General features: G+C 37.1%; 1 protein-coding gene across 3 annotated transcripts in view; it reads left to right on the top strand.

Moving 5' to 3' along the window:
• LOC126762147 (hemicentin-1) overlaps window positions 1-23,010 on the top strand; it is a 268,515-nt gene that overhangs the window by 50,217 nt on the left and 195,288 nt on the right. For all 3 annotated transcript variants that reach the window (XM_050478702.1, XM_050478695.1, XM_050478685.1), the window contains exon 2: window positions 5,024-6,593. In XM_050478702.1, the coding sequence (XP_050334659.1) occupies window positions 6,230-6,593 (364 nt within the window). In that variant the 5' untranslated portion in view covers window positions 5,024-6,229. The remainder of the gene's footprint in view (window positions 1-5,023; window positions 6,594-23,010) is intronic.

The following is a 23,010-nucleotide window of genomic DNA, read 5'->3' as shown; positions in this document are numbered from 1 at the left end:
TTTCATTCAAGTGTAGAAACATCTCTGAATAATGGAATGTAATAGATTTTGTGACTGTCACTTACAGAATAGCAAAATCGTCTCAAGTCTCAAAAATTTTCTCTAACTTAAAATCTCAATTTTAGAGACTTGAGACTGTATCACAGTACAGAATCGCACGGAATATGGCAATTCTCACCGCGAGAGAAGTGATCGTGTTCCAATAACTGGATTCTTTATGGATGTTTGAGCTTTGAAGCTTAGAAACATAGTACCTTGATTGTAATTAGTTATGGGGATCCTTCGAAATTTCTACAAGGACAGAATCAAGCAGTAAATTGCGGATTTTACAAAAAAACTGCTAAAGACCCATCTATCTTATCGTTCTCAAAGACATTTCCAAATATGCTGAAGAAATATAGCGCATACATAGAAGTACGTAAAGGGAAATGTGATCTTCATTTTTGGTGTCACGAATTAAGAAGAAACCCCTTGTAAATTGATCCATCTGAATCATAGCGCTGTTGGAAAGAAGCAAAGAGGTTCTAATGTTGAGTTGGAAGTATTAACGAATATCTTAGATTCTAAAGTTGAACTGTAATCGAAGCTTGTAACACGAAATACTTGAGTATTCCATTATGGGAATGCTTTAACATCATCTGTCTCTCTTTATTTTTGACAAGAAGTTGAATTGAAATAAATTTTCAATCGTTTTTCCCTACATCTAAAATGTGCTCATGGATCTTGATCTGAATGGTTCTCTCAAATGGTAATACCACCTTATTTCAGTGGCTCTTTTTCTACGAATTAGGTACATAAATCATCCACATAGACATTCTATCGAAGACCCTAACCTATGTACATATATACATACATATGTATATCCTAACGATACCTCAGAAACTTTTTAACATGTGGGAAAACTCTTGGTCTAAATTCCCAACTGTTTTCAAAGTGAAAAGTTTCTTCTTTGAGACTGTCGATTCAAAGCAGTATTCGAGATTATATTATTTTTACCAACATTACCACCTGTATCTATCCCTGAAGCATCCTCAAGTAATCTGGGTTTGCTGAGCTGTAGCCGACCGGAGGGGTCATAGGTTGCAGATCGTTAAAAGGCTAATTATCAATAAGAAGTGCTGGCCAGCGTATGGCGGCTAGATGAGGAGAATCTCAGTGATCTTTTGGCTTGCACTGAATTCTTTATAAATTCTGAGTGATTATGGTACCTCCAGCGACATATTGGGTATTTTTTCTATGCTTTAATATATAATCAACCCACACATGGGTTGGTAAGCTCATGTCGTAGACACGTCAGCGGAGAATGAACTGTATCGTTCAATGAACCAACTGTATCGTCCACAGACTTTGAGGAAGTCTACTATTAATATCAGTTTCGTCACCAAAGAAGGTAGTTCCTACCGATTTGTGGAAAGTCGTCATAAGGTAAGCGTGTATCGAGAGAACCCTTTGCTTCCGTTCCAAAAAAAATAATAAAATTTAAAAAGTTTAAATCCGTTATAGTTATGTAGACCCGACCATTGTGGAACAGATAACTTCAGGCCTTTACTGGCTAGCATGTCAAATATTATACATATTTTAGAGGTCTGAGATCATGTTAATAAGACAAAATCAGTATTAAGCTGCAATATTTCACCCAAAAAGGTCGAGAGAACCTTAAATGGAATATTAAAAATCGTGAAACTAAAGGTTAGGCTAAACTGTGGAGTGTTTCTTGAGTGGACCGATAACTTAAGTTGCAATATTCTGATACTGAGTATTTTTAAGCAACTGTAACTTAAGTCCAAACTTATTGCTCCGCACGTTGGACCCACTTCTGAACCCTTATGTACATATTTAATCCGCTGCTCTTTCATACACATATGTAAGTTTAATGGCGCGCTAATCGAGGTCGCCTGTGAGACAATTTCTCACGATCAGTTAAAGTAAGCTTACGCAAACAGTAATTTTATGAGTTCCTTGCAACAGAGTGAGGAAAGAAGCAACGAATTTTACCATTTTTTACACTGAGAATTGCGTAATGCCACTGCTCTTTGACGAATAAAGAATTACTGCTTGACGCCCTCAAGATTTAACACTAGCTTTATGACTGCTCTTGCTCGCACAGCATTTACATGTGTCCACATGCAGTTACATTTACAGTTAAACAAACACACACACACACTTATTTGCATATGTAAATGTGTTCGGCACATAAAAATGTATTTCATTGAGTCGAAATCATCGCCATTTGCACCAGTCAACTAGCACTTAAAAGAGCGTCAAACAGTCGTGTACTAATAACAACAACGCCAGCAAGAGCAACTCCAGCAACAACAACAACAATGACAGCAGTAGAAAAATATGCGAAAACAACTCATTTCAACCCTTTAACCTCATGTTTTCACATTTTACGATCACAATTTACGACTTTACGATTTTGCGTCTGTCAATAAAAATGACTTTTTCGCACACAAGCGCACGCTCACATGCATACTCGTGTATATGCTGATAAAAATACGCAAATTTCTGCTGCATTTTGACAATTTTACTGTTGGCTGCGCTGTTTCATCTCCACTTTTGCCTTGGCTAGTGTTGTTGCTAAGTGCCTATAAATGAGTTTGTGCATATATGTGTATGTGTTTGGGTAGGTAAGTGTGAGTTGATACTTACATATGTATGAATGTGTGTGTTTGATGTGATTTTTTGCATGAATGAAGTTGTCTTGGCGAAAGAATCCTATGAATTTCCAGCGCCAACTTACTAGAAATGCCAAAAAGTGCTGCATGGACGTAGAAATTCTTCGCCTTTGAAGATTTAAGCAACATTTTCTTTATGCGAGTTTTTAAATTGTTTCTTAGGCACTTCTTTGTGGGCTAAATATGTTAAGTTGTTACGTGTATGTATGTATGTATGAATGTGTGTAGAAGTTTTTACGTTGCTAAGCTTAGTTCACCTTAACCTTTTATTTTACTTATACAGTGTGTAATAAAAGTATGTTACCAGATATTTTTTCTATTGCTTTGAAGTATGTTTCGAGTACTTTGCTTATTCCATAAATTAAGAACTTTTCTGAAGCCCACTCAAGTACAAAACCTTGAATCTAAGCAGAGCCACAATTTGGTTGTACTTTGTTTGCACGATATTTCAACCAACAGTAAGTGTTGAGTGACTGGCGCGCTGTTGTTAACTCGGCTATAATCGCGTAAGAGGTGTCTACGCCAATTAAGAAGAAGAAGAAGTGTTAAGTGGCCTGGAAGTTGAAATCATAGACTTGTTCCGATATAACTGCTCGATCATAGAAACCTATTATTATATTAAACGCTTCCAAGCATAAAATAATCTCGTCATAATTATCACTGTTGGTTGAAATATCATTATATAATGAGGTCGATGGCTTCTTAATTAATTCAATTAGCAATTTTTTCGAGATACTTTGCTAATTGAGTAAATTGAGAACTTGTCTGAAGCAATAAGGATATAAGGCCATACATATGGGGTATTTCATACCAAATTATTTATTTAAAAAAAAAAATTGTCAAATTTTCAAAAATGAAAAAAAAAAAAAATATTTAAAAAAAATCGGCCCACTCCGGGATTAGCAGGGATAGTTGTCAAATTAATTGTAGTTTTTTTTTGAGGAAAAAACAAAAAAAAAAGGCGAGCTTTCAAAAAATGGCGAACTTCCAAAAAATGACGACTTTACTTAAAAAAATCGATTATTTTAATGTATATAATTGATCGTGTTAAATTTTTTTCGTGCATTTTTTCGAAAAGTTCATTCAAAAACAAAAATTTAAAAAAAAAGATCCCCAAAAGTCAATTTCTACAAAAGTTATGGCTATTTGAAAATAAAAAAGCCTTTTTTTGAAAAATTCATAACTTTTTTGAAGTTGGACAAAAAATTTTGAAAAAATTCTCAAAAATGTTTTTCAAAGGGTAAAAAAGGATGGATAAGTTTCAGCAAAATCTAAAGGGGTCGGGTTCAAAAGTGGTCGATTTGGTATGGAATACCCCATATGTGTGTGTATTGAAGCTAAGCAGAGCCACAGTATGGATGAACAGTTATCATTAAGAGACCTGGAAGTCGAAATATCGGCTTGATCCGAAATAACTGCTCGGTCTTAAAAACCTTATTACACTAAACGCTTCCAAGCATAAAAAAATATTGTTATAATTAGCACTGTAGTTTGAAATATCGTTATATATTGAAGTCCTTGGCCTCTTAATTGCGTCAATTAACTATTATTTAGGAATATTTTTGAATTATACACAGTTTGCTAACAGACTGAATAAAGAATTTATTTGTGGTCTTTTAAGTACATTTTTTTAGAACATACATAGATCATCTCGCCAAACAGCCATTAAATCCAAGCAGAGTCATAATGTGAAAGAAATTTGTTGGAACGATATTTCAACCACCAGTTAATAGTCCACCGTTTTCTGTCAGGAAGTTGTAATTAAGGGCCTAAGCTGAAGTTACTGCTTTGTCGTAAAAACCTTTTAATTTTCAACTGAAGTTATTGGATGTTTCGCAAAAATATTTCCATTTTAATCGCCCTGACTGATTGAGGGCTGACATAGAAGGTTTAATTATATTAAATGCCTTGAAGATACAAGCGCACTTCATCTGCTGGGCTATTTCCATATTATTTGACTTAAAATTGTTAATTCTTTAGGCTAGATTTTAGAAGGGTCTTCAGTTTTGTAAATCAAACTCAAATAATTTGAATTCGTGATTAATAATTCGGCTATAATCGCGTACGCGGTGTCTATGCCAATAAAGAAGAAGAACTCAAATATTAACAGACTTTTTGAAATTATTTAGACAATAAAAAGTTCAGTCATACTTATCTGCACAATAGTATACGCTCAGCTCTAGTGTACATTGGGTATATCATGTGCCTTTATGGCCACACTTTACCACTTCCTTAGATAAGCTTACATCTTTTTATTTCTTTAACCTTTTCTCCTCTCTTCTTCTCTGTCCAAATTAATAAAACATAAAATTATAAATGTTTTGCATTTTCTGGCAATTTTTCAGATTTTTGTGAACCTTGGTGCGGCACATTTAACGGCTGAACAAACGCAAGGATCGCCACAAGGCAGGACCTTGCACGACGGTGTAAGTGTGTGCGTGACAGCTGAAATATCGAGCGTAAATGGCAAACTGAGAGGAGAAAAAAATTAAAACAAAACAAAGCGAAAAACGGTACTTAAAGGACAAACAAGGAGTGAGGACTCGCATGATAAAACAAACAAGTAAATATAAAAACAACAACAATAAACATTAAGAGCGTGTCGTTTAAGTGCTTGTAAGCGCAACAACACTTGAGCGTCCGCTTGCATATTTACCGCTGATTACAGCAAAATAACAAAAATAACAAACCAAGCGAAGCAAGGTGAAAGCAACGAAAAATTAAATAAATGCGCAACAACAACAACAACAACTACAATAAGCACTTACAAATATTTGGCACGATAATAAAATGTTATGGCATTGCAGAGGTGCACGCATACAGCAAAAGCTCATTTAAAACAAATGTTGCTGTCAGCAACAACAACAATAACTGCAATAATAACAGTAACAAATACAACAGTAAATGACATTAGTTCTGCCTGTAAGTGCTAGTGTCAGTAGTTGCCGTTATAGCGCAAAACAAAAACACGGAAAAGAGAATTCACGAAACATAAAACTAAAGTGTTGCCATACGCAGCCAAAAACAACAAAAAAATAACAAAATAAGTACTTACTTGATGCCATTGTGACTGCCCCAATGCCGAACGTTTGAGGCAGCAAATACAGGCACAAGTTGCTGTATAGCAACAGCAACGCCGCAAAAACAAAAGCATTTATAGGTGGCAACACTGTAATTAAGTGTAATGCCAAGTTTTTGCTGCCACAAACAGCATGAAAACTATCCAATTACAAAAGGCAAGTATTGTAGACGCACTGCTGACATTCGGTCGCATCAAAAACTCTTACACATTCTTGCCAATTACAACAATACCAACAACAATACCAACAACATATCAACAAAACGTGTGAGCATTGCAAGTGCAACAAAAACAAAGCGCGTAAAAGTACCGTTAAATTAAAAAGAATTACAAAGTATTCGTGTACAACAACAAAAAAAAACAACAACAACTACAAATAAACCGAAAACAGCTACGCAACACAAGAGATTTCACAGAAACTTATCCCGTGTTGCACGTACATAAATGACGGATTGCAGACTTGTGCAACAAAATGGCAACCCCGCAAATTTCCCAAATCATTATCAATCAAAAATTCCCATTTGCAAATGCTGCTGCTGCGCAAGCACAATTAGCAACAACAAAAACAACAAGTACAACTGCAACAAACACAAAGCTATGTCGCCTTCAAGAGAGTCGTCGTTGGGTGCGAAGAAAATGTTCTTGCACTGTGTTGAATGGCAAGCTCAACAACAACAACTACAGCAGCAGCAGCAACAACAAAAGCGACAGTACTCGCAACACGCTGCACTGGCTCCAGCTTGGTTGGAGCGAACAATTGCTGCTGATTTGCATGCTACTCGCCAGCGCGTGGGGTCCAACGGGCTGCGACGAGTCACAGGACTTTCAGAAAGCGAGTAAGTCGAAATTTGCATATAATTGCACCACAAATGTCTATTTGAATTCTTGAAGTGTTGGTTAATTCGTAATTATTGTTGTTAGATAAAAATGTTGGCTGAATTTAAGGGTTATATTTTGGTATTGGTAAGCGAATTCCGTAAACAAAACTACCGTTATAATAAGCTTTTATTGAAGATCCCAGTTTTCTAGTAAATTAGTAAAAATAGTTTGTAGTCTTTAAAAATATTGCCATTTATTTAAATTACTCAAAAAATAAATTATTTTAAAAATTACCAAACAAAAGATTTAAAAAATATATCGTAGTAAGAAATAAAAATTGAGTATTAGTGAATTTAGATATGCTTACATACTAACCCGCTTATACATACTATACAATTTTTTTATTAAATATTTAAGTGTTTAATGATTAAGTTTGATGCCTTTAAGGGAACATTTACTTTATATTATTAATTTTATGAAATTAAAAAAATTAACACGTGGCAACCGTTTACAAAAAAAAAATTCACTGGTAATTTTTTTGAAAACCTTCCACTTTGATTACTGTACTGTGTAATTAAATATATTTTTTGCTTAGAAATTTTCAATAAAGTGGCAACTTTTTTCTATAATATGGCCAGAATTTTTTTCCTGAAACCTCTTTACTTTACTATGCAAAGTTTAATGTCAATTTTACTAAATTAAAACTAGAATATTTGTTTATTAGCAAATAATATGTAAAAAAATCTAATTGGTGGCAACCTTCGCCAAAAATATTTTGTGCTCTATGCATTTTTGAATCTTAGCAGTTTTATATCCACATTGAAGTGTTTGTCCGTCTGTTTAAATTTTTAACAGAACATTTTCAAAAATGTGGCAACACTCTCTAAATGGCAGCCTTTCTAAAAAATATCTAACAGAAATTTTATTTCTATTTCTAGTTTTTAATACAGCAATTAAAGTGATATAATATTACTACAAACAAATATAAACAGGTGGCAACACCTCTCAAAAATTTTAACCGCTTTACCAAAAGTTATTTTCTTTCTTCAGTAAATTATTACATTTAAAACAAAAAACAATTTTTGCACAAAACATTTTTAAAAGGTGGCAATCTTCTTAACTTTTTTTTTGCAAAATACGAGTTTCGTTTGTAACAAATTACAAATCCAATAATATTAGTGCGGCCTAAACAAAGTTCAAACAAAAAACAGATGGCAACCTTCTTTTTTTTGCAAAATTCGAGTTTAGTTTGTTACAAACTCAATAATATTTGTGTGACCTTAATAATGTTCAACCAAAATAAAACAAAAAACAAAAAAAAAAAACAACAAAAAAGTATAAAAAACAGATGGCATCGTTTTTAACTCTTTCGCTTTGTATGTAACATCTAAAAAATCAATCATGTCGGTGCAGCCCAAATTCTGGTTCAACCAAAAAAATTGTAATGGATGTCCGCTTCCTCCTCCAACATGACTGCATATACCAGAGTAAAGTTATATAACTTCTGAATACCAAATAATATCATTGCATATGACATCTGACAAGTATGTTAAGTCTTAATTTACACTAAGTGACTATTTCAGCAACAATTTGCCACACAATGTGTCAAACTTTAAATTCAGCTCGTACGCCTTCATGGCATTCGTAATGCCATAAAATGGAGTAGCACTCAGCAGCACGAACCGCGCTGGATAGTAATGTGGAGAATTTCTGTAATTCCAAAGCGATTTATGACATTAAATGATGATTGCTTTTAGCTCTCTGGCGACTACTTGCTGCCAGCAAGCGGGCGAACATTGCATTATGAGTTTTCTAGTGGCGAAGTGAAGGCGCGCTGAAAAAAATATGAGAATATATGAAGGCATATACATATTTGTACACGTGTGTGTGTGTGTGGGTGCATTTCCGCTTGAATATAATACACACATTGACTTGGGCTGGCGTGGCGTTGCATTGACAACGCGCTAAGTGGAAGTCAAACATGAAGACAAACAAACGCACGCCTGCTACACATGCATATGTATGTGTACTTGTATGTACATCAGTAAGTATGTGCGTGAGTGTGTGCTAGTGCATTTAGCAAATGCTGCCACATGTGCGCCAACGCTGCTCCGGCTTGCTCTTCAGCAATTTTTTTGCTGCTTCAAATTCCCAATCTGTCATTGACAGCGCGCAAGCAACATCAACGCCAACAGCACAACATGTGTGTGTGGGTGTATGTGCAGCGCGCAGTGTTGCATAGAGCTTTGTATTCTTTTGCGCTTGCTTCTTTGCCATACTTCACTGCACCGCTGTGGGGCCAAAGCTGAGCGCTGAGGCGAAGAAATGTGCAAAGGACAGCATTTAGCCGAATGTGGCAACGCACGTCGGTCCTGAAAATTTCAAAACTGATGAAAAAAATGTCGGCTTACATACAAGCGAGGTTCACGAACATACTTACCTACTTGCCTCGTTGCAATGACCAATTCGCACTTGAGAATTGCACTTCTTAGTATGAAGTTGCGGGTTTTTTCTGAGCAATAATCGTGCTATAAGGAAACTGTGAGGCTAGTGGCTGAAAAACTCTTCCAGCAACTCGGAAAACGAATTCAAAACTCTGGCTGAATATGATAAATCAATATGAGCGCAAAGAATTTCTGCTTATTCTCCGGTAAGCAGAGTATAAGTCGGCAAGTGGCTTGTCGAAAGAAGCTTGCCATAAAAAAGTCATATAAAATTCATGAGTCTCAAAATACCTTAAAAAGAGTGGTAGACATGTTATGATATGTATGAAATATTGCTGTTGATGAATAATTTAAGTCAGTGTACGCCGACATAATTTTTTTCCAAAATTAAATATATGTGGCAACTCTAGAAAAATTAATATTAAGTAAATTTTAAAGTTGACAGCAATAATTACGAATTTTAGCAAACAATTCTATTTAATAACGGTTTTTATTTCTAGGCGGCAACTCTATTTTTAAAATTGCGCAGATTTTGAATTGAAAATATTTTAGCACTACTTTTCCATTCAAATAAATTGTAGTTATTAAGACCAAGCTACCTAAAAGTTCCTCTTCGTTTCCTCTCTTAGGCAAGTTTCAACCTTGGCAACCCTTGCAGAACGTTTTTCGAGTTTTTGTTAGATAAAACTATTTTTCCAAGACTAAACTAAATTTTTACGAGCGCCTTTTGGTTCTAGAATCTAGGAATCTGGTCAGTAAACACAATAAAACCATTTTTACAAGCTTTCAAGAGTTTCTGAAGAGCTTGCTTCTACTAAAAGCTTTAAATTTTTTCCTCAGCAAATACCCGAGTTATATAAAGCGAATAAGGACTTAAAAGTTTTTAAACTTCCCTGTTTTTCAGTAGCTTTATAACACCTTCTGAAGACTCTTTAAGAATACGTATTTAACTAGTTCCTTGTATTTTGCAATTTATTCAGAATTCATACCAGAATAGTTCGCCTTTTTTGCTATTTCCTCCGACAACCAAAGCGTTTTTCCAGCAATATTAGTAGAGATTGCAAACTTGTTCTTTGAAGATTAATATCTCACATTTCCTCCTTATCCACAACAAACATAGGGTCCCACTAATCCTATGTATTCGTCATTGCTGGATTCAGGGAATGCAATCACACGCTTTGAATACGCGGAAAACGGTTTAAGATTTATGTGTCATCACCTCGCACACATACAAAAACATATACTAACTATACAAGCATATCCGGCCTAGCTGGTATTGAGAACCGAGCGGAGTGTTGAGTAATCCTATTACAAATCCCCAGCTAACGGCAGCACCTGTGTAATGCCACCTAAAAGTGCATAAAAATATGTTTATTAAAACAACATATTCGCCAAGTTCCAAGAATCATTTGTTGCTTGCAACATCAAAGCACATAAAATGTTTGCTCTCATATGTACATAGTGCATGTTATCAAACTGTGTGCGTGAGCGGCTTATAACATATCTGACGAAATGTGTAGTACTTTTTATAGATTTTTTTATGTTGTAAAACAGAAAAGAAGCACTGTGGAATATAAAATAATACTACAACTTACCCATTTAGGATTAGATTAGGTCATGTGCCGACGGCCTAAAGACTGGTTAAGGTGGACTTTATACCGAAGGCAGGCAATACCTCAAAACCTCTCATGTTGGTACCAATAAATTCAGGCGCATCAGTTTATTCCAGTTTCTACTGAAAACGTTAGAGAGACTCTTGGATCTTTACACTAATAGGAGAATACTGAGGTGTAAAATATTAAGCGCCCAGCATACCTACATCAAAGGCAAGTCGGTCGACTCCATTTTGCATGAAGTAGTGTCATGGCTGGAGGGAACTCTTATGCACAAGAAATTTGCTGTAATATTCAGCACGGATATGTACACTAGAGAAGATTTTTTCAAACGTAGTTGTATTTTTAGCATAAAGCGAACTAGTTTTTTTAGTAGTAGTTCGGAACTAGTTAAAATATGTACCAGTTATTTTTCAATATGTAGTGACTTCTTTAATGAGTATTCAGTACGCTGCTCCAAAATATCGAACAGAATCAATAACCAGTCAAGGTCCTAAATGAACTAAAATTGAACTAGTACCACATCAGCTACCGCTTAGCATAATTATGCGGCATACTAATATACATGAATGCATTTTGACACTGCATTCGCATGAATTTGATTTAACATCGCTTGTTGCATCTGTTTACGATGAGGAGTAGCTGCCAGCGACGCCGCCAATAAATGTTGGGGCGGACACACCGACAGACAGACAGACACGCCGTAAGATGCATGTGCCAAACCACGAACGAACGCATGTAAGCATATTCCCGAATAGAGGGCGTGTTAGGGCAGGAAATGGGGGGCGAGTGAGTGGCATGTCGACGTTGCAGTGGCAGCAGCAGGAAGTCATTCAGAAAGCGCACACAAAACTAAGGAAAAATAGAAAAATCACAAAAAATGGACTATAAAAAATGAAATATTACGGTACGTTGCATAGAGAAAAGTAGCGGTAAAAAGACGTTTTAGAACTAACTTGCGTAGCGACCGCACGCCGCCGCTGGCCTTGAAGACATTGCATGCTTGCAGCATGGCGCTGCAGCTATGCTCCACAAAGCAGAGTCATAAAAGGCGAGTTTATGTGTTACCCAGATGTCAAGCGGTTGACTCGGCGTCGGATAAAGGCGACACACGACTTACGATTTAGCACTTAGCGGGGCTTACGTGCACGTTAACGCTTGTGGCAAGTACTCGGAACACGCTGGGTGGCAGCAGCGGCGGCGGCGCCGGCATTGCCGCTGCAATTTTATTGTTCGTAGTGGTGTTGTTGTTGCTGTTTGCGCTCGATTGTTGCCACAAATGCAGGCGTGGTGTGGCGGAGCGCGGCGCTGATGTTGCACGAGGGTCGTAAAAATGCAGTCAACATGGTGGATTTCCGGTGTGCTTTCAATGCTTTACGACTTTTTGATTTCCATTTGAATGCTGGGTGTGTGCGTATGTGTGTGAAAGCCCATATTGCACATGCAAAGCACCGTTATAACATTACTTTTGGCACTGACTCGCTTTCGGCATTTGAACTCAATTTTTCATGTACATTTTGTTGTTGTTGCTCTTTCTTTTTTATTTTGCTTTTGTTGCAGTACTGCTGTGCTTAATGCCACAGGTGACGCGATTTGATGTACTGTAAGCGCTTCGCTGCCCCGTGCTTTGTCAGCTTTTATATACTTGCTGCACATGCTTTTATCGATGCTTAAGGCTAAGCGTGGCAGCATTTGCATGCAACACCAGCATTTTTCAAAGTTAATTGCCCTATGAAACTGTTTTGTAAATGCAACAGGAGCGCATCTATTCTGGGCGCACGGCATGTCTATTAGATGCTGCAACGGAGAGGGAGTTAGCGCACAGTACGCAGCTGTTTAGGTTATGGTGAGGCAGTTCGTGACTGCACTGGTGAAAATATGAGATTTGTAGACTTTTTATGGATTCATTGATGCCACACATGCTTGAAACACTCCCAAAATAATGTATGATTGATTGTTTTCGTATACTATATTTTTGTATTAAGGGGTTACATGGGTTTGACGGGTAATTCTTAAAGATTTGAAAAAGGTTTTTTTTTCGATTACAACTTTTGAAAAAAATATGAACTTTTCAAAGAAATTTTAATTTATTTTTTTGTAAAAAAGTCTGCCAAAAAATCCAATTTTAAGTTTTTTCTCTTCGTCCAAGTTTTAATTTAAGGTTTTAGTTATACATGAATTTTTTTCACTTTATATGATCCTGTGAGAAGTTATCTTGCCAACGCGGGTGCATCTTTTTTCCGAAGAGTCACCAATTTGTTAAAAGTTGGCGCAGCCCCAGTTCGCAGTTTTTTTTTTCAAGGGAGGCTTCTCCCTCATACGACCTTTGCCGTTTAACCGCTGATTTAGCTTTATTTGTGTCCGGTCCTCCCTTATCGTCTTTGCTCTCGCTCAGCACGCTCTTGGCCTAAGTGTATTGGCATGTTCTTATCTGATCAGATTGAAGAAATTTTTTCGATTACAAGCTATTTGAAAAAAAGATTTTTATAATTCTAGCAGAGGTTCCTTTGCTAGTACGTCATAGCGAATTTTCATTTGCTTACAATAGCCTAATAGAAAGGGATCTCTGGTTCACCCCGACATCACCCGGGACAGATTTGAGTGTCGGTTTCGACATCCCTTCAATTCCCTTCATCTTCCTTCCGTCAAAGTTTGTGTTTTTGTTGTTCTTGTTCATGGTCCACTTAGAACCGCTATCCGTCCCCCAGAAAATTGGTCGCCTTTAATGGTTCCAATGTTGTCTTTATAACGAGGCCAAGGCGAGGGTTGACGCACGCCATTATACGGCTATGCGTTCAGAGTCGACCAGGCGAGGTCGTCTTAACGCCTACCTCGCTAATATGGGGCTATTTTACGCCCGGGGCGGTTGCCACATTGTCCCGTCAAACATTTCTGATGAAGGTCACCCCATCAGACTCAGATGTCAGAATGCCGCAACCACCAGTCCGGGGTTCTACCAATTCCTAAGCTAATCCTACTCAAAATCATTCAGGAATTGAAAGGCCGTAAAGACCGCAGGTCATTTAGCGTTACCCAGTATGCACCAGCTTGGACGCGATCTGCACCACATCCCCACTTCTATTGTTTGTAATAACTGGAAGGAAATTTCAGAGACTCCGTAAAAAATTATATTTTTGAGATATTCATCTGAAATTTTGCACACGTCCTTTCCTTCCAAAGTAGCTACTTATTTGTAGCAACGATCGACATCGAACTATTATAGCATATAGCCGTCATACAAACTGAACGATCGGAATCAGGTGCTTCTTTAGAAAACTTTTTCATTTGGGCCAGATTTCTTGACGATATTCAGTAAGATGTGTTGTTTAAGGCTGTGGTTCGAAGAAATTGTTCAGTTCGGATCAAAATTGCATACCGACTAAACGATGAAGAGATCAGACAACCATAGCATAAAGCTACCATACAAACTGTCGAATCAAATCTGAAAAAGGAACTTTTCATACTCTTTTAGGCTATCAGAGAAGCTTCTCTGAAAGGCTTTGGTGTTTTGTTTTTGCAAATAGATAACTGAAGTATTTCACGATATATTATATATATTTACAATGACTTTGAGGTATGTACACGAGTGAGTATGTATGCCCGTATGTGTGTGGGCGGACAAGCACTTTAGCACTTGTAATTGTCACTGCAATGCAAGCACAAACATACAAACGCCAACAAATTCATTCATCTCAATGCACTTACATTGCATATACTACCTTATATACATACATATGTACATGTGATATAATAAATATGTCTGTGTCACTTGTTTATTTGTATAAACAAACCGCCGGCAGTTAATATAGCCTTGTGGCAGCGCTTCCATTGCACTTTACTTTGATTTCATTTATATACTTTTGTTTTGTAGTTGTTGGCTTTGTTTTCCTTTTTTGTTCTTGTTGTCAGTGCTATTTGCGGAAAATACAAGCGCCAACATTTCCTTTTCACATTTCAAGCAGCACATGGTGGCATGCAACAAGGGCTGCGACACGTGTGTGCGAGTGTGTGTGTGCGGTCGACAACAGCAGCGATTATTGCTCTTTATGTGCATGCAGCAACATTTGTTGTTGCTGTGTTGTTGTTATTGTTATTACTGTTGCAATGTTGCTGTCATTATCGGTAGGCACTACAACTTTTTAGCGCTGACACGCGTTTCCTTTCTGCCATTTCCCAGCTGCGTGCCATGTGCACAAAGGTCGCTCAAACACACTCACACACACACACACATATGTATGTATATATGGTACATTTATACACATTTATGTAGGAGCATATAGCTGTTCCATCGGTGTCGGCGCTCCCTCGCGCAAGTTCACGCAAATAACTGTGTGTGTGTGTGTCGCATTCGCCTGATTTCATTATGCCGCGTCTTTTTTCCAGCGAAATGTTAGCGCAAAATGCAAATGAAATCCGATTTTCTGGCATCTCGCAAAGTTTTGGACATTTCGGTTGCGTCACATGCAGATGCGCCTCGGTGTGGGGTGTGTGCGGTGGCAAAACCGCAAATTCTACAACATATGATGATGTGGCACACGTGCTGTGTGGGGCTATGTGGTGCGATGCCATGTGCATCATAATAATTATGTTTATGCACTTTTGGTTATTTTCTGATTCGAAACTCCAGCAACAATGTTCATTCTATGTGTGACATTCCTATTTTATATTCACATATGTGGAATATAATGGCGAAAGGTCACGCAGCAGTTTTATGAATTGAAATTAAAATTAATGGCAATGTAGTGGAAAATTCATGTATTTTCTCATCAGTTGGGATCTGAAAATCTATTTTTTTATAAAAATAAATGCTTATCTGTTATATATATAAAAGAAAGTTGTGTTAGTTACACCATTTATAACTCAAGAAGGGCTAAACGGATTTGGCTGATAAATTGATGGTGAGGTTGCTTAGAACCAGTAGAACCAGGGTAGGGATACCTTTTATCTCTTTATGTCAAAATTAAATACATTTCATAAATACAAAAATTATATTTCAAATCATAGGCATTTGTTCAAAATTCATGTTTGTAGGAATCATTTGAATATATGCGTACAGATTTTTCCTCAAAAATAATACAATTACTAAGTATTTGGAATAGTAGAAAAGAACTGCAACCAAATACGCAGTGAAATGGATTATAACTGGCTCAGTAATCAGTCGTTGAGCATGTATTATACCGCGTGCGTCCCAAAAGACTGATGTCATAACCTTTCCAGACGACTTTTTCGTCTTTCCACGCCTGAGAACCGGTTCATCATGTGCAGTCCACTAGAATGACTGTCGATTGGACTCCAGGAGGAAATGATGAAGCCATATTTCTATCGCTGACGAAAAATTTCGGCTTTATTCCGATTAGAGAGCACTTAACCACTGCTCAGAATCAGTTATTCGTTGTTTTTGTTGGATTATGAACTTGCGAGACACCCACTTTGCACAGAGCTTTCGCCTCTTTAGAGCATCCTTGTCCTCGGTGCTCATTTCGCCTGTTTCCAGCTTAGCAAATATCTTTTCAACGATGGATTTCCCTGAGCCCAAATTCAACAGTATTTTCCCCCAAAACGCAATGCTTTATTAACACACGAAATGCTTTATGATCCATTTTTTTGTAAACTAACACAAGTTGCTTCACAAAAATGCTATATCTCATTAACTATAAGTTATAATCCAACTAAGAGAAATTATATAGATGGTAGTAGTATTGTTATCTATGTATCAGCCACAGTGAAGCGTGGACGGGTCCTTTAGTTATTTAGAGAAATGAAAAAAATTTCTGACGACGCTTTGAAAAAGGTTAACATTTTTGGCTCAAAAGGCATACTTTTATGCGACCTATAGTTGCAGCCAAATTTTATTTTGCTGTGAGGATATGTAAACAAGCAAAACTGCCGCATTTGGGACGAAGAGCAACTTGAAGAAATTCATTAACCGCTATTTCATCCAGAAAAACAACGATTTGGTGTGGTTTGTGGGTTGGTGGCATCATCGGTCCATATTTCTTCAAAAACTATGCCGGTGAGAACGTAACCGTCAATTGCGATCATTATCGCGCCAAGACAACCGACTATTTGATACCTGAAATTTAAACTCGTGAACTCGGCGACATTCGGTTTCAATAAGACGGTGCCACTTCCAACACATCGCATAAATCAATGGATTTATTGAGAGAATAATTCGGTGAGCAGATAATTTCACGATTAGTCCAGTCGATTGACCATGAAAATTTTGCGATATCACACCGTTGGACTTATGGGAAATTTTGAAGTCTAAAGCCTATCTTCAATAGAACCTTGCGACACTGTTAGCTGGACTTCTTATGAGACAAAAAACAAAAACAAAATTTTATAAAATGCTTCTAAGTGCTGACCAAGTAAGTATTCTCCAGCAATCTAGCTGACCAATGTCTTTTAGGTTGGAATCTTTGAAGCTGTAGAAGTATTGCTGAAGTTTGGGCATTAGCGAAGGTAATTTTCTAGTTTCTTACCATCTGTCTCGCAAGCTCCTCACTCTTCTGATTATGCTTCAACAAGTCTCTGAAGTCTGGAGGTTGTTTCTAAATGTTGTTTCTTAAAGGTATACTTCTCTCTACCTCAAAGTACTGAAGGCTGTGTGCGGTTATTGGCACATGACTATCCAAGTTAATGAAAGAAGTTAATAGACTTGCTGCTGGGAACAAAACCCGACTTGGTGTTTTCTGTTATGCCAACAATTTCAGCAAAAAGACAAGAAAAGCATTTCTAAGGGAGAAAGCAACTGCTTTTCCTTCTTCAGTTATTGATCCATGAGTAAATACATACCATGTATTAACCTACTTATACTGCAGATCACAGAACTATTTCGTCCTATTTTATACCGGGAACAGGGCAAATTAAGCTTGCCAAGATTTTCGTAAAACTCAAAAGAAAGCGTCAAAGGCCCTATAAAATATGTATACATCATACAGCGTCAAAAGCTGAGACGATTACGCCATGTTCGTCTATCTGTCCATCGGTCTGTTTGTATATACGCGGACTAGTTCAGTCATCAGTTTTTGAGATATCGACCTGAAGATGTTCTCACATCCTCTTCCTAACAAGTATATGTTTATTTGTCAGATCGTTTATATCGGACAAGTATGGACCAGTTCTAATTTGGACAGCATTCTATTTGACAAGATATCTTCACGATCTTTTACAGAATGTCACCCAATGTAGCGCTACAATCTTCGAATAAGTTCTCCAGATTGGACGGTTATAGCATATAGCTGCCATAGAAACTGATCAAAGTCAGACTAAATGCCTTTTTTAACTTTTTATGCGCCTGTGAAGGGTGTTATAACTGCGGTGCCAATATTTTAAAGTGAAATAAAATCATATATCGTAATCACTTCATATACCAGAATGCATAAGCAATGAATAAATATCGTTTAAAGATATTTCGTATATTATCCTTATTATGGTTATTGCTCCATTCCGTTTATAATTTTAACGGCAATTCAACGGCACACCCAGTCAGTAATTGGAAATACTTTCATGCAACATACCAGACAGCAGTCAGACAGGAATTCATTCATTAATGGACAGCGTTTACAACAACGTCTGCGTGCTCTTCCAATACAAATATACATATGTATGTGGGTGCTTGAGAGTGTGTGCGTGAGTGCTTGCAGTGGCCAAACCCTTTTGCCCCGACGAAATGAATGTGTAATCGAAGATATTTTATGCGTCACCGGCGCAAAATATTTTTGCTGCTTAATTTCTTAGTAATAATATTCTATTTCATTTTGCCTTTTGACATTCTGCACCGTTATCACATTTTGGCACGCTTCCGATGACCATGTGAGGTGGGGAAGGCGATGGGGGGTGAATGAGAGGGTGAGTGCGCTGGCGTTTCGCCGGCAACCTGGTGGCCAAGCGTGCGTTTTAATGGCTGCCAGCTGCTTTCACTTAACTATTAACATTTGCTGCGCTGGGGACTGAAGTACAAACATACATATTTTATATGTGTATATGTATGTGTGTATATCTGCGTTCAGACCAGGGACGCGATGCATTTCGTGCAGATTAGTCATATTGTAGAGCGATTAGCGAATGGGAGGCTATAGGTTTGCGGAGGTGAGTATATGTATATGCATTCATCTGTATTTGTATGTATGTGTCATACCAGCCACTGAAATGTGAATTATGACAAAGCGGAAAAGTGATTTCGAGTTCTTACTAATTCGCGTGGCGTTAGCGTGCACTCACATACACACACCTACTCACGTCTACATAGGAACGCACACACACAGTCAGGAAGTTCGCTTGTAAAACCCTTAAATATGTAGATTATGGTGGGGTCAAGTGGATTGCCATGACAAAAAGTCGTTAAATTCTATTTTATTACTTTCCTGTTCTTTGTGTGACGCTCACGTTGCAGAGAAGCCAACAGTTAGCCGAGAGAGAGAGTACACACCATACATAGCTCGCATATAATATTTGTCGACGGAATTTAGCGTTAATTGGAAATTAGTCAAGGGGGCGTACTTAAATGCTACTGAAAACGGGGTAGTTAGCAAATGTCTTACTCTTCAGTGTCGACGAAAATGTTTCGTTGGTGGCGGGGCAGAGGTCAGGCAAATCAAATAAATCGTGAAACTTAAGCACTTAAGGTGTGAGCATGAAGTGTGTTGCTAGCTGGGCGGGGACAATCAAACATAAGTGTCATAATTGATTTCGAACACGAGTAGTACTTAAACCGGTTAAAGGGTTAATGAAACTTGTGGGGGTGAGTAAAGTCGTAAAATAAGGGAAATGTTATGAAAGGTAGCATGTAAATAATATACAAGGGAAATTAAGCACTTAAAGGGGAAGTTGGTTCAGATAATAGCTTCGGGGTCGAAGTAGTAGAGCTTAATAGTGAAGTCTTTTGAATAAATTTTCATTTCGAAAGCATTTTTTCGACAAATCGTAGCAAAAAGTGAAAGAAAATGCTTTATATAAACAAAAAATGTTTTTAGAGCATATCTTGGGATTATTTTAGATCATAAAAATTTATCGTAAATCTTTATTAACAGAAGTAGGTGTTTTTTGTATCCTTTTGATTTGTCATAGTTTCCAAAAAAAATGGTATATCTGTTTTGCCATCCTCCATGCAGTGATTTCTCATTTTAGCTCCGCAAAATTACAAAAAAGCGCTTAAGAGCCATCTGCCAACAGCTCTGCTTGTAAGAGAACTCTCTTTCTCTCTCTCGGAAGTAGTGTGCTCAGTTTTCTTGTGGTGCCAGAAAAAAAACTAGGCCTTAGCATTGACAAAAAAGTTGCCTTCTTTGTTTTACAAAAATGATAATATGTACCTTCGATTATGTGATCCTCATAGACACTGTGCCCGAAATCCCTCGATACGTATATAAATTGCTGAACTATTTTAACAGTATTCTAAGGACACCTTTTCAGGTCTTCTAGGTATGCTGTCGACTCGTCCAAAGAATTTTTTAACTCAAAAATAACCTTTTGATTTTTTAGTGAAAAATTTGATTGGCGCTTGCGGTTTTGAAGCATTTTAACAAAGTTCAAATCATGTTGTACTTCCAAGGAAGCTGGCAAAAGCCTGCCAATTATTTTTGGTCTTATATCAGAAATTCTCATCATCAAAAGGGAGGTCTCTCGTCTGAGGCTATTTTCGTCCTTTCATTGTGGGTGTTTTTTAGGTAGCGGATATCCTGAGGAGGGATGATTCTTCGCCCAAACCGCTTTTTTCCTGCAAATTAAAAAAATAATTGCAATTTTGTAATCGAATCGAACAAGTTTCTGCTTTATGCATATAAATATGACGAAAAAAAATGATTAATATTGAATATCGGCTGGATGAATTAAGGAATATAATGACTGCCAGGTGTGCAATATATCTGTGTCATTATTTCATCCATAACATCCTATTATTGTAATAATTATCGAGCCAGGCAATTACCAATATGTCATAAGCGTATGAAGCAACTTAAAAAATATTGAATTATGCTAATGAAAATGCGAAAAACTCGACATTTTTTAGCTACACATAAATGCGCTTAAATCGTTGCATGCATAAATTAAATAAATTATTTTTATAAACGGCCGCTTACGCATACTTATGCGCTTACTTAGTTATTTATGCGTGTGTGTGTGTGTAGCGCATAATACAAATACAACAATGCGTTAAAGGATAAGCTGTGCGGCGAAAATAATTTACTCTAATGAACAATTATTCACCACCGACGCACTAACGGCAACTGGCAACTGGGAGCTGCACACATAGGCAAGTCCATCATAAGTACGAGTGTCTATGTATGCGTGTGTGTGTTTGTGTTGGGCGGAAAAGGCTTTGTGTGCTTGCAGAAAAACAAAGCAAAAAACACGTAAATCCTGTTAGACTGTTGCCACAAAATGATTAATGATGTTGCCGGTCATGTGTGCGCACATATGCACTTAATTAAATGTAATAATTCATTTGAGCAGCAAAATACACAGCAATATTTAAATAGTAGGTGAAAAAATAATAAGCGCGCTGAAAAAGCGTAATAAATGCGTGCAAAGCACACACACACACGTACACTGAGAAATAATACTAGTAATAAATAAAAAATGGCAGCAAAGTGAGTTGCGTAATAACAATACATATGTATATATATATCTGTGTGTGTGAGTGTGTTGAACTTAAACTCGCCGCAAACATATGTAGATTGAAATCATTTACGTGTTCATATTCACGCATAACTATTGCACAAGTTGTATTTTTTTTTGTTGCGGTTGCATGCCACATAATGGATTTGCTGCCTGGCTACTACTCAGCGAGATAAAGGCAAGCTGCTCACACACAACAAATGTTATTAAAATAATTTTAAACAGAAATGGCAGTTATGAAAACACTTGTTGTTTTTGCTCAGGAATTAAAACAACATTTTACTACACTAAAGGTGTGTACAATAAACTTATGCAATACTTATCCAATACTTGTTACTTATTTATGAAGTGAAGCACATATGAAAAAAACTTGGTTGAATTGGTTTACTTTTTTTTAATTCATTGATCGGCCTTTGAGCCTTGAAAATTCGCTTTTAAGGTTCAGTGAAGTTCACTACCTTTAGCCGTAGTCATGCTCTTCTTCAGTATCAGCAATATGCTGTAAAAGCTTCCAACAGCTCGGGCATTCTCCATTAATATACACGATATTAATTATTGCTCTAAAATACTAAATTATTGTGGAGTTTATTTCAATGTTATCCCCTTTCAAGAAAATGCTTATTTGTGATGGGACTGCTCTTAAGTTTCATTCATATTTGCTTCAATAACAACCGTATGATCTTCTGACAAACAAACGTTTCAGAAAAGCTCATGCTAAGAAACTTGAATTTTGAACTAAATAATAGCTGGTATCATTCACAGAAGATATTATTTTCTTTACTACTTTCGAGAGTAATGACTTGATTATCATAAAACGAAGTAATGAAGGAACACAATCACTCACTACTCTCAAGTGATCCGAATTTTGAAGAGCGAACAAGTCGATATTTCAAATAGTATTCGAGTTACCAGCTTCTAAAGTGTAGCCGCTCTCCATTTTCGGTCATTGGTTGAAAATTTGGCGAAAGACTCACGAAGAATTAATGCAATAGGTGACGGTGCATTATCGTGGTGCAAAAGCCAAGAGTTGTCAGACCATAATTCCGGCCTCTTTTTACGAATAGCTTTGCGCAAACGACGCATAACACTCAACTTGTATTCCTTGTTGACAGTTTGGCCGGTCGGAGTGAATTCGGTGTGCACCACACTTCGACAATCGAAGAAAGCTGTGAACATAACCTTGATTTTGACCTGCTTTGGCGTGGTTTTTTCGTCTTCGGCTTACCTTAGTCAGCCGATTAACGCTCGTCTGTTTCCAGATCTTAAGTATAAATTCAAGACTCACCACCAGTAATAGTATGTTTCATGGCTACCTGGTAGATGGAAAGCATTGTTTCACAGACGTTAACACGACGCTGTTTTTTCCAAAAAATTTGAAGATTTTGGAACTTTCACTTTTCTTAGGCCTAGGCGATCTTTCAAAATGGTTTTCACTGACCCTTCCGATATTCCAGCGATGCCAGTAAGATCTCTGACTATTAAACGTCGATTCTCTAGCACCCATTCCTTTATTTTATTGACATGATGATCATGAGTTGATGTTGATGGCCGTCATGGACTTGGTTCCTCGTCAATGCGTTCTCGACCCTCTTTGAAAAATTTGTACCAATCAAAATACTAGCTTTTAACAAACAAATACCACCGAAAGTATTTTCCAACATTCTGAATCTTTGTTTTCTTTGTTGAATAATTTCCTACTTCCCACTAATGATTATTTTGATGTGACATTTTGCACAGATATCACTGAAAGTCATACCAACCTA

The sequence above is a fragment of the Bactrocera neohumeralis genome, chromosome 2, assembly GCF_024586455.1.
Source record: "Bactrocera neohumeralis isolate Rockhampton chromosome 2, APGP_CSIRO_Bneo_wtdbg2-racon-allhic-juicebox.fasta_v2, whole genome shotgun sequence".
In the NCBI taxonomy this organism is placed as follows: domain Eukaryota; kingdom Metazoa; phylum Arthropoda; class Insecta; order Diptera; family Tephritidae; genus Bactrocera; species Bactrocera neohumeralis.
Note: the sequence above shows the minus strand (reverse complement) of the source record. Positions and strands in the feature narration are given on the sequence as shown.